This window comes from Podarcis melisellensis (assembly GCF_964234715.1).
Source record: "Podarcis melisellensis genome assembly, chromosome: 4".
NCBI classification, from domain to species: Eukaryota; Metazoa; Chordata; class Lepidosauria; order Squamata; family Lacertidae; genus Podarcis; species Podarcis melisellensis.
In genome coordinates this window covers 64,960,361-64,973,409 of record NC_138531.1, presented here as the reverse complement: position 1 = coordinate 64,973,409, position 13,049 = coordinate 64,960,361, and the positions used below count along the sequence as shown (strand labels likewise).

The 13,049-nt window shown below is 38.0% G+C and overlaps 1 protein-coding gene across 4 annotated transcripts in view; it reads right to left on the bottom strand.

Moving 5' to 3' along the window:
- Nucleotides 1–13,049, bottom strand: part of DCAF6 (DDB1 and CUL4 associated factor 6) — a 44,548-nt gene that overhangs the window by 2,830 nt on the left and 28,669 nt on the right. For all 4 annotated transcript variants that reach the window (XM_081908854.1, XM_081908855.1, XM_081908856.1 and 1 more), the window contains 5 exons: nucleotides 8,338–8,449; nucleotides 6,038–6,153; nucleotides 4,761–4,844; nucleotides 4,223–4,541; nucleotides 2,323–2,461 (listed from right to left, as the gene is read on the bottom strand). In XM_081908854.1, coding sequence (XP_081764980.1) covers nucleotides 2,323–2,461; nucleotides 4,223–4,541; nucleotides 4,761–4,844; nucleotides 6,038–6,153; nucleotides 8,338–8,449 — 770 coding nt within the window. The remainder of the gene's footprint in view (nucleotides 1–2,322; nucleotides 2,462–4,222; nucleotides 4,542–4,760; nucleotides 4,845–6,037; nucleotides 6,154–8,337; nucleotides 8,450–13,049) is intronic.

Below are 13,049 nucleotides of genomic sequence, written 5' to 3'. Positions count from 1 at the left end.
TGTTGGTTTAGCTGGAAACATATTTCTATGTGATGTTATAGTGGACTCAATTAAGACTGCCGCTCCAAACACTCAAAGGCAGGAATACAGTTGCCTCAAAGGAAATCTTTTGTCTCTGTTACCCTGAAGTGACCAATTACATTCTTGCCAAGCTAAGAGACATAGAAACAAAGTACAGTGGTACCTCGGGTTACAAACACTTCGGGTTACAAGCTCCACTAACCCAGAAGTAGTACCTCGGGTTGAGAACTTTTGCTCCAGGATGAGAATGGAAATTGCGTGCTGACGGCAGTGGGAGGCCCCATTAGCAAAAACATGCCTCAAGTTAAGAATGGTTTCGGGTTAAGAACGGACCTCTGGAACGAATTAAGTTCGTAACCCGAGGTACCACTGCACAAAACACCAACATAACTTCTCCAAATTCTCTAAATGTGGCAGGGCAGCAACCTGACATAAATGCATGAGATTGCTGCCACTGACCTCATGACTAGAACCTGTATCTGTTCCAGGCAGCAGGGGCAGACTGAAAATCCCTACCGTTTTCAAAAGACAAAAATAGTGGCAGTGGTGGTAATTGGGTAAACATAGCCTTCAGAGGCATGGCCTTTTTCTTTGAACTCCGCGAACACACCTTTTAAAGCTTCATGACTAAATAGCTTTCCACCTAACAAAAGTTTCAGAAGAAAGGTTAATAAGGGCTGCTGAATCAGCTTCCCTTTTATTTTTTGCGACATCATTAAAGAATCACTGCTGATTTTTATTCACAGCTGCACAGGGGCTGACTGCTGAGAAGCAGTACTGAAGACTGATCGCATTGATTGTGGTGGGGAGGGCTCAAGCCCTGCAAACTTATTCCCAGAACTTGAATCACAGTTGATAATGTTGATTCTTCAGGTAGTGGAGGAAATGTCATGCGCCTTCTGAAGTAGTCACCTTTGGTCCCCACCCTGCACTCAGCTCTCACCTGTGGCTCCAAGAAGCTGTCAGCATGCAACAGCAGTCACACCTTGGGAACGGCTTCGACTGGTCACCTGAGGGTACCCTAGAAGAGGGTAGCCAATATGTCTTGCACCCTCAGTGAGTTAGGGACCTCCCCTGCATGCAAAGACAGGCTCCAACTGATTGAGCAGATGAGACCAATAGTGGGTCTAATGGTAAAGAAGGCAGTTTCTGCATGTGCTGTAGAGGGAAGTGAGGGGAATATGGGGCCTGTCAATCTGGGAAGGTAGCCCATCAAAGAGAAGGAAAACTCTGATCCTAAACCTCTGCTGCATTGTGAGATATCTTTGGGAAAAGAAAAGGCTAAGGAGAAAACCCTCCACAAATCCAGAGTGGTGTCCCTAAGACGGATGGATGGCACCTTGTATGCCTCCTTCCAGCAACTCCCGAAGCAAAGCTTATGCCAAATGTATTGCTTTGCTTTCCTTTGGACACCAGTGAAGCCAAGAGGGGGGTTCTGTTGTCTGGGCAGCCCAGGACACTGCCCAGCCTAACGCAACAGTTTGACATCACCGTTGGAGGTACATTCCATTGTTTCTCAAGACAGACAGATGCCAACAACAAGGTGCCTTCCTCCTCTGACAGATCCTTCCTAGCTCTCCTAATCCATGAAAGAAGTTGGAGGGTCACTGGGCGCCCTCTGGTGGCTCACACTACCAATAATGTCACATTTATTACTTGGCCCTCCTCAAGAATGATAGTCATTACTGAGAAAATTACATGTCAGGGGAAATCACTGAACAAATAAATTGCAGTGAAAATCATCACAAAATCAATTGCAAGGAAACACCCGCGAGAAACACAGGGAAATGAAGCTTCACACACTCAAACAGTCCAGGGCACCAAGGGAACAGACAAGAGTCCTAGACACCATAAACACACAGCAATACAACACAGATTCAAAATACAAGCCTGAGATATGAAGAAGCAAAAAAAGGAGAGAGAAAATATGTCTTAGGCAACTGCCCCCAGCAGGGGCAAAAATGTAACCTGCTACTTCAGGAAAACAGGGGTAAAATTGTCTGAGGTTTCTTCGAGGCGATTCTGTTCCTGCCTTCGAGTGGATGAAGAAGCCAAACCCATGCAAGTCCATTGTAACACCAGGGGAGAGAGTTACTTTTATTTTAAATTCAAAGTTATTTCATAATGTTGACCAGGCATACAGTGCTCCGGACTAAGACTTTGCAAAGGTTCTTGAGTAACCATAACTGTATTATGATGTGCATATATCTTAATTTTTCTTATAAGCTCTCTTCTAATATAGGTTAGTATAACACATATTTAGAGCAAACCAAATTATAAATTTAGCAATAAACTATGTACCATTGTCCGGGAGTTTCGATGACCTTTGTAAACCATTTTTATTAAAGGGCGTCTAATATTCAGTGTTTCCAATTCCTCCATCTCTTTTCTCTCTTTCCTTCTTCTGAAGAGCTCCTGAATGCGAGCTACAGCAGATCGCCTATGGATTATGAACAGAAAGGCCATCATTGTCAGAAAGCTACATAATAACCTGGTTTGCAGTCCTGTTCAGAGTTTGGTTGTTTAGATCCCAATAACCTCAATGGGATTTAAACAGGCTAATTGTGCCTAGAGCGTTAGACCACTAGCCCATATAAAACAACCTTTGCCTTTTGATACATTATTAAACATTTGCTTTTACTCTCAAACAACAAAAAGAGGGAGGACAGCAGAGCTTGAGCATGCAAATACAGCCTGTGCAAGTTTTCTTTTGAGTATTATACTCAGTGCCAATAATGAAGTTGAGGATTTTATAAGCACCACCAGCAGGTCGCCCATTGACAGCATTTGAAGCAGAAGCTGTCAATTAGCCAACAGATGCATTCAAGCAATATAATCATTTTAACATAAGAACACAATAATAGCCTGCTAGATCAGGCCAATGGCCCATCTAGTTAAGCATTCTGTACTCACACTGGCCAACCAGATGCCTATGGGAAACCAGCAAGCAGAACATGAGCACAAGAACAGTGTTCCCCTCCCATGGTTTACAGTAACTAGATATTATGTTAATCAACAAATCACGTAAGCCGTGACACATGAAAAATACAATATGTGTTTAACAAAAGAGAACTACTTGGGCTTAGTTCTGCTGTATATTTTTACACTGCATTCATCTTTAATGAACACACTAAAGAGGTTAATAAACTTGTTAAACCTTTCACACAGCAATTACCTTTATTGGGGGGGGCACAACATACAACTAAAATTACTCTCCACTGTTACCCTCTCTATATGAAATCCAATAGATTTAAAACTTGTATAATAACCAGTACAAAAGGTGGTTAGATACCATACCAGTGAAGGAACTAATCATAATTCTACATGGGATGGTAATTCTGAATTACCTCAATATTCTACCACCTACTGCTGTTCCTCTTATATATCTAGTGAAAGGAATAACAGCTGAAGTCATTCAAATAAAAATCATGTATATAATATTGCTAAGAAACTGTACAGTGCTCCATGTCCAATTTAACCATCCCCATTCACTCATGAAGCACGCTAAGTGACCTCGGGCAGCTACACAAACTCAGCCCAGCCTCACAAGGTTGTTGTGAAGATAAAATGGTGAAGACACCATAAGCACTGTGTCAAGCTCCTCAGAGAAAAAGCAAACAATTTTATATCAATTTTCTACTAGTCACTAAAAACAAATACAACCAGAATGTTTTCCAGGTCTCTGGAAGACAATCAAGCTCTGTTAAGTACAAGGAAAGAGATTTCTATGTGCATGAAAAAGTGACTAAGTGAACCTCTTTATATATGCCTGTTATGCAGACATGGCATATAAATAAAACACATGGGACCATGAACTCCTGCAGCACAATCTTATATGTGTACTGAGAAGTAAGTCCTGCTGAGTCCACTGAAATTTAACCCCAGGTAAATGTGTATAGGATAGTTGCCTTCAGTATGAGAGTCCAGGTCATTGAAGGATCACACAATGTGCTACAATACATAGACAATTATGCAAATCCAACTGAAAATATAAAAAGACAACACACGGAGGTAGAATTTTAATATCCAAGTAGAGCAAGTCGAATCCTGTGGTGAAATGAGGGCTAATCCTTCATGCCTATCATGAATGCATGTTGACAGCATAACTTTTAAGAGGTCTGAATGATTCTGCTGCATGATTTCCCATTTTTTACTTCAACAGAACTGTCTTTAGGAGGGGAGAGCGCACTACAATACTAACCTATGGCCTACTCCTCCACGAAACCGGGCTCCTGGTATCAGAACAGGGTCATCATCACTATCATCAGTTTCTTGGAAAGCAGAACTTCTCATAGATGATTCTTCATGAGAAGCAAGCCCTGAGGAATCTGGTTGGGATTGAGGTTCATGATTTGTATTATTTGAGTTGGCAGTGGACTCTGTACTTTGTTGACTCACACTTCCTTGCTCTTCTGTGTCTTTTCTTGATAAACCTTCACCTGGTGTCTGGCAGGTTATGTCAAGATGAGGATCATTTTCTAGTTCCATACTACTTTCCAGTTGGTCAGACACATCATTATCTGATAGAACAAACAATGACATTTTATCAGTTACCACACTAAAAACATTTTGAATTATCTTTGACATCATTATTAAAACCTAAAGTAGAAAAAAATAAATAGCTATAAGCTGCCCTGGAGATATAAGTATTTCAGTGGTGCGGGGAGAAGAGAGTTTGAGTTTGCTTTAACAATTTACAGCTTTTGGGTAAAGTATGCATATGTTACCATTTTACATACCTGAATGTGGTGTTCCAACATTTTCACTTGTAGGTGTCAATTCTTCAACATTTGTACTTTCCCCATGTGAGTCTTCAGGAATTCCTGGAATTCAGTATTTAAATTATATAAATAGTGCAAATGGGCTACTAGCAATTTCTGAAATTAGCTATTATATACTGTTGTCACTATCATAAGCCTTCTAAAGTATTGTATGGCTTGCATGGAAAGTAATGAAAACTGACAAAAATGATGCACTGAAAAAATATTAAAAATATACAGTAAGTCAGGCACTGCTGCAATGTGTACTACTGAAAAAATAAACTGGCTTTCTGATTCCATCTATATCTCTAGCTGTAGATTCTACATTCTTATGTTAATCAAAATAGATTATAATGCTTTGTGAATGAGTATTATTTATGTTCAACTGGAACAATAAAAGTGACTCAAGAATCACTTACTAATATCTAACATTCACAAGCTTATTACAGATGACTCCTAGTTTTTTGGGGGAGAAATAAAGAAGAAAACAATTATTTCCCCGCCAGGCGCTTGTGGAACCGGTGCGCACTGACCCCTCTTGCTCTCCAGGCTTCAGCGAAAGCCTGCATTCGCCCCATAGGACGCACACACATTTCCCCTTCATTTTTGGAGGGAAAAAAGTGTGTCCTATAGGGCGAAAAATACGGTACATTACTGTTATTCCAAAGCACCAACCAATGCCCAATTTCTCTGATTAATATTGATACAAACATTTTAATGGCAATATTGGCAAGTAGGCTGCAAACAGTAATACCAACTATTATTAAAAATGACCAAATAGGCTCTATAAAGAGAAGACAAGCCACAGATAATATCAGGCTGGTTGTGGATTTGATAAACTTAAACAGGAACAAGAATGATATAGCTATATCATCTCTTGACAAATTGATAGAAGATATGTGCAAACTTGCAGCACATGAACAAATCACATATAAACATAGACTTGCCATGGACAAATTTAACAATATTTGGAATTCATTTCGATAAACACTGAATTAGGTTAAATGTAGGTTAACTACAATAACAATCTTGTAATGTTTATAAGTTCTCTTTTAGTTTTTGGTTTTTTGTATATAGGTGTTATTCGCCCCCCCCCCCACTTTCCATTTTCTCCCCCCGGTTTTTCAAGTGTTATTTTATCCTGTGCCCTTACAATTATATACACATTACTTTTAATCTTTCAAAAAAGTGTATGTATATGTGTGTATATATGGTGGCTGTATCATTGCTATAAAGGCAACAAATTCACATCTTACTTGATTCTGAACTCTCTAATATTGGTGTCTCTGAACTCTGAGTTCTCAGGGATTCTTCCTGACCTTCAGGTTTGCTGTAATTTCCACTCCCTCTGGAACTTGAAGCTGTACTGCTCCTAGCAACAAGAACATTCAACAGACGCATGTATTTATTTTAGATATTTATAGCCTGCCCTTCAAATATATTCCCAGAATAAAAACCATTTACTAGTATTATTGAAGTATGAGCTAGTTAAATAATATTATAAAATAAGGAAAAATATATTGCTATGGAGATATGGGAAATACTCTGTAATAAGCACCATAAAATTTTACTAAAGACAGCAGTCAGAAAGAACTGTTATATGGTAATGACAAGATGGTATATTAACCCTGCTATAATAATAATAATAGTAATAGTAAGAACTACCCAAAAAAATACTGACAGCGTGAAAAGGAAGCAAACTTCTTTTGCTGGGAATGTTGCAGAGAAAAATTTACTGGAGAATTATTAATATTACAGAAAGCATACTACGATATGCAATTACTCTAGATCCTCTTTATTACCTTTAAAATTATATGGATGTGTTTATTTCTAAAGGACGTTAAAAACTAGCATCTTGAATGGCTATGGCTGTTAGAGTATTATATGGAAAAAACTGGAGGTTGTATACAATATGCTTCATGAAGGAATGACAATAAAATGTGGACATGGAAAAACTAACAACGAAAAGCAAAGATAAGAAAACATTAATTGAAATAGTTTGTGCTTTACATTGAGTATTGTAGAAGCAGTACAATATATCTAAATATACAATATTGATTTTCATCAATTTAGTTTGATATTTTATATACCATTAATTATAATATAGGAAATCTAAATATGTATGTAATCTATGCTGCTTTAAGATGTCTTCCCCATACATATATACACACACACACAAACAAACACACACACTCTTTCAATTCTCATTTGGAAAAAGCTGCTTGTAAGTTTCATTGTAGTTCAGAAATAACAAGAGTTCGTGTATACATACTAGTACTGAAGCAATTATAAATATTTATAACCAAAATAGTGTTTGTTTTTGCTCTGTAACAAAATATTGTATTGATTATTATTGCTGTGTGGGTCATGACCATTATACTATCTGGTGCATAATGCTTTCTTCTTCATATACTATGCTATAAAAACTGGATACCCACTTGGGTAACTGTAATACTTGGGGCTGCCCTTGAATATTACCTGGAAGCTGCAGCTACTATAGATTGCTGCTTGCTAGGCTGTTGAGTGGAATAGTTCACTGGAGCCATGTAACTGTCCTGACTTGACAGTACCACTCTCTCAATGTCTTCCTGCACAGGCATTAAGCCCTTCCAGGGATGCCCTGCTCAGCACCTCACGTTTGGAAATTATGCAATGACACAGGAGAGCACCTTCTCTGCAGTGGTTCTCCGACTATGGAACTCCCTCCCTCTGAGGTCCATGTGGTGCCAACTTAAGATCAATTTTACCACCAGGTTAACACTTTGCTATTTTTCAGGCATATTTGAATTCTCAACTCTGCTCTGTTATAATAATAGAATAAGCTGCTCTCTGTGTTTTAATATTGTTATTTATTGTTTCACCTGCTTTTGTTTTATTACTGCAATTATTGTACCCCACTCTGCTAAATTTGATATTCAATTCATATAGTAAGACTGAAAAGTGTTTTATGTGTAATCCCAGGGGTGGAAATGATCTCCAGTACGATTTACTATCCCAGTAAATGTAATGAAATAATGCTTGAAAGACTTTTCAAAATTATTTTAAAATACTGAAAGCACCATGTAAAGCTTGGGTGTATGAAATAAATGTATTTTTCATACAATTCCTAAAACTTGCATCTAGCCTAACACAATATTCCTCTGGTCTAACTCAGCACTTTTTCCTAATGAAGTTATTCTGGCAGTGTAGCATATAAAAGCTATTAAATGAAAAAGTTCAAGTGTGAGATCTAATGTTAACCATAGAGTAAACCAAAATACAACTTAAATCCATTGGGCAGTATCCAGTGTTGAGCAAGCAGACTTCACATCACCTTCCTTCCCTCCCCACATGCCCCCCTAAACTCCCCCATCTTCTCTAGAAGGTCCCCCACCATTCCAGAACAGATTTGTGCAGTGAAGACAAGGAATGCAAAGTCCCACCACAAGTGGAAGTCTGTTCTGCTTGCACAAGGACAGTATTGAATACAGCCCATTGATTTCAATGGCCCATTGATCACCCCAAAATGCTACAACTGAAGTCATAGCTAAAATTGGGAAAAGTAGTGCAATCTTACCATTCATCAGTGAAGTCTAATTTTATTGTGCTTGTAGTTGTTCCTTCTGTACTATAATGTAAACTTAAAACAGGTTCACTTGTTCCAGGATGTGGACTTGCCTTTTCATCATCTGAAAACAAAGTGTTAGTAAGTGTGAACATACCACATATGTAAAGATATCATAATTCTGAGGGCAATTCTGTTTATTTTAGTAATAGCTTCATTAAAAGTAGAGCTTCGGAGCTTGTTCAAAGTTAAACGCTTACGTATTAGGTATGATCACCTTGTAACTCATGGGGAAAGGTCCAAACACAACAGCAATAAGGTGAAGTGGAAAACAAAGATTTAGAAATACATGTAACATTTCTGCTGAATCAAAGATATGCCATCTACGCAGAGCCTTATCTATTGTAAATGACTAATGTCTAAATATTACAAATCAGTAGTGTTTCCAGTAAATGTGTTTAAGCATTTTCAACCAGAATCCTGAACAAGAACTGCAAATTAGCTGAATATCCAAAGAAGGAAAAACGTTTTTTTTAGCTGCTCCATGGGATGGTACAAGATACAATGGATAATTAAAAATTCTTCTTTGAAAGTTGGGTTTGGTACATTTCTGGAAATAGTTTCTATTCAAAGTATAAAAAATATGAATGTTTTCTGGAAGACAGCTGCAGCAAACAAAACAATTTTTTTAAAGGAACAGCATGTCTTAGGACCAGGTATGTGAAATACATGCGACTGCCTTTTCATTAAAACTGTCATTGGAGGCCCTGCTCTATATGCTAATTATGTGGCAATTGTGGAAATTATCTTTTCATATGTAGTGCCCCTATTGTGAAATACTCTCCCCAGGAGGCTCATCTGGTTCTTTTACTTTCATGTCTTTCTGACATTTTTATTTTTTCAAATCTTTTAAAATAGCTTCCTATGATGTTGCAGTTTTCACTGTTACTGCTGCTTCATTGGATTTTAGAAATGTTAAATTAGTTTTAATATATTTGTACTTGCCACCTAGGATATATTAATTAGTTTGAACTGAAGATGCAGGATATAAATTATATAAAACAAAGAGATCTTGTGCTACCTATTATATGTGTTTTTATTATATTATATATAATGTTTTAGCCTGGTGCCTAAAGATAAGTAACAAAAACATTCCTCTTCTGCCAGACCCTAATTACAAATCTATTGAGTTATTGTTTTTGTTTGTTACTATGTTACATATTTTTATCTTGTTATATTGTAAACCACCCTGTGATCCTCAAATAAAGAGAGGTATAGAAATCCAATAAATACTAATTATAATTATTACTATAAAACTTTTTAGGCAAACCAGAGAGGAATTGATGAAAATGAGGCAAGGAAGGAAGTGATTTCCAAATAGGAAGCGAAATCAAGATGGAAATGGAAATGGGATAGGACTCTGGAACATGACGTTTTCTCTCCTATGAACTCTTGCTGGAAAAAAACCCCTTCAATAATACACTTCTAGTTTGGCCCTGAGTGCTTTGGTAACCTTGCCTTCTAGTGCTCTTTAATTAGAAATTGTTGCTGCTGTCAGGCTCCACCCTGTATTTCTGCACCTTGCTGCCTGCCTGTGCCTTTGTCTCTCTATGAAGTCTTAAAACATTAGATTTCAGCACAATGTTCCCACTCTTTTAATTGCTTAATTTTGCTGGTTCTTATAACTAGAAAACACAACAAAGATTTTCCTATAACTGCGTCATTCAGCCTTGTGTAATTTTGAATAACCAAACAAGGATTTGTTTTAACAAGAGTTTTGTAGCACTACCGAAGGCATCACTATTCAGTAGTAAATTCAATGGAACTTAATCTCATGTAAGTGTGTAAACTTAAAAACATTCTTAACAACCTTTACATGAATAATAGCAGAAGCATAGACTCTGTTTTCATTTTCTTATTAGTAGATTGTTAGTAACTGTGTGTTGTTACCTTTCAGTTTTCCCTGAGGAAAAACAGATTTTTAAAGCTCAAGAGCAATTGGGGACAAATTTAAAACCTATTTTCAATAAGTAGCTTTCTTCTCTGGTGCAAGATAAGCAAAAATGATGAAAAGGCCAAAAAATGGGGGGGTGCACAGGAGCAAAATATGTAGGGTGGAAGATGGTTGACTACAGATGCCTGAACTTATATAGTACATAATATTACAAACAAGACACCAGAAGCAATCACAACCAACTCCTGAAACATATATAACATAGCTCAAAGTTTTAGTGATCACACCCAAACACACGCACACACAGAGTAACTATCACTGGACAACACAACCCAATCTATAATTTTAGGACGTGCAGCTCTGCAAAGAAAGGAAGCCTCTTCTGTCTTAGTAAAGCTCCTGACATGATGCCAATAGAAGACTTGAGGTTGCCACACAGAACCCAGTCTTGTTGGTATCATTACTCGAAGGCAATTCTCTAAGCTGGGCTTTATCTTCTGCACCAATACAGTCGTACCTTGGTTTTTGAACAGCTTAGTTCTCGAACGTTTTGGCTCCCGAACATCACAAACCTGGAAGTGACTGTTTCGGTTTGCGAACTGTTTTTGGAAGCCAAACGTCCAACGGGGCTTATGGGGCTTCCAATTGACTGCAGAAGCTTCCTGCAGCCAATCAGAAGCTGCGCTTTGGTTTCAGAACATTTTGGAAGTCGAACGGACTTCCAGAATGGATTCCGTTCGACTTCCAAGGTACGACTGTACATTGTTTGTAATGTAATTGGAAGTAGTTTTGCAATGGTAGCTCTGGTCCACTGCTTGTGATTTGCACCAGAAGCTTTGTCTCTCTTTTTGCAAAACCCTGTCCTATAAGACCAAAAGTACTGAGCACAGGTGCCAACTCCTGGGGCCCTGGGTGCCTGAGCACCCAAAAAATTCCCCATGAAGGGGCCAGGCACCCACAAATTTCCATGCCATGGCCATGCATGCTGCATGGCATCCACAGCCCCGGGCACCAATGGTCATGGGGCAAAGTTGGCACTCCTGGTACCGAGTACATGTAAGTGATGGTGAGTATATACCGTTCACAGAATTGCAATGCAGTGTAACATAAGTTGCATTGCTACCTTATCAATCTGCAAGTCAGCAAAACCTGCATAGTTGCAACCTGCACTAATCAGCTCCCAAATCTATAGAGAGAAAACTGATGACTGTACTTCCATTTCCAAAATCATAGGATCCAAGTATGAATTACTCTAATCAAACATATCCAAAATGTATCTATACTGTATTTCTTCTACAATAGGACATTGCACAAGTAATCCAGTCTCAGGTAGACCAGTGATTTGAGAGAGAAAATGTGATTTACAATCAGTTTTAGTCAAATATATTAAATTCACCTCAACTACAAACCTGTATAAGTGAGGGAGTGATAAAGTTAAGATCACACATACAAAGAACTGAGAACAAATTATTCAAAATAATTCCAATGTAAGGCAATAAAGCAGCAATCCTGCATGAACTTTCAGGGAAGCCAATCCCCCAGAATTCAATGTGTCTTACTTCTGAGTACATACACTTGAAAACATGTCACCTAACTACTTGCATATATTCCTAGTGTGTAGGTATAAGGCTCTGTGGGGTGTGCAGCAAGCTTTAAGATCACAAATGTTTCACCATCAAGTCTAAATGTATTAAAATCTTTCAGCTACATAAAAATCTACACATGTTGCATAAAAATCTACATAATCTGCCCATAGCCATTTTGTAGCACACAGTTGCATGAAGTGGGTCTACTTATGACAATTTCAAGCATTTAGCCTTTTAAACTTCAGCTTCTACATATGGTATAAGACAGGAAGACCAAAAACTTGCTTCTACACATATAAAATCTACATGCAGAGTATGAACCAGATCTCTTTGTTTTTGATGTGAAGATCAAGTGGAGTTTTACTTCTCAAGTTCATTACAAACAATTATGCCTCATGATCCCTTAATATGTCTATTTAAAATGTTTACCACCAGCTACTAAAAAAAGTACAAATTATGAGGAACAGAACTGAGAAACTTCCCTTTGCCATGCATCAGCTTTTTAACAGTTTACCAATTAGCAAGTATTGTGGCAATGCAGTTTGACTGGGGGAAGCATAACTTTGATCAGGAATATGGTTGATACCCCTCAAAATGGAAGTCACCCTGTTCTACAATAATGTCATCTATCCTAAACTGAGGTATGTGTCACAGCCAAGGGTAACAGGAAGCCAAGATGCATCATTCCCACACATAAATATGGCAAAATTATTTTCAGCTAAGGTCATTTTAGCACCCAAAGCAAAATTCAAAAAGGCACAAACAAGAATCTATAGAAATCAAAATAACTTCATCTGAAAAGGGGCCTCTTTCTCCTAGCTGATGTGAAAGAGCTGCTTAAAATGCCACTTCATTTCAGGTTTGTGAGGAGGACAAAGCATGGGATTTGAAACCAAAGTTAAACATTGGTGAGTGCTAGGGTTAGTTTTCTTTCAGTGCATCAGGCTGGAATGGGAAGCCCTTAACTCTACAACTTTGCATAGTGAAGCAGTCGATCTTATGGATCAGATATTATTCAAACAGGAACTATACTTAACAAAATTGTTACAGAAGTAAGGAGATATTCAGCCAAGTATTAGTTACTTTGGAACACTGTGATGAATGAACACCACCAAATGCCAAGAACACGCAAGAAGCAACTGCATTCACTCTCTTGTTCTTGAGGGGAAGCAAACAATTGCAGC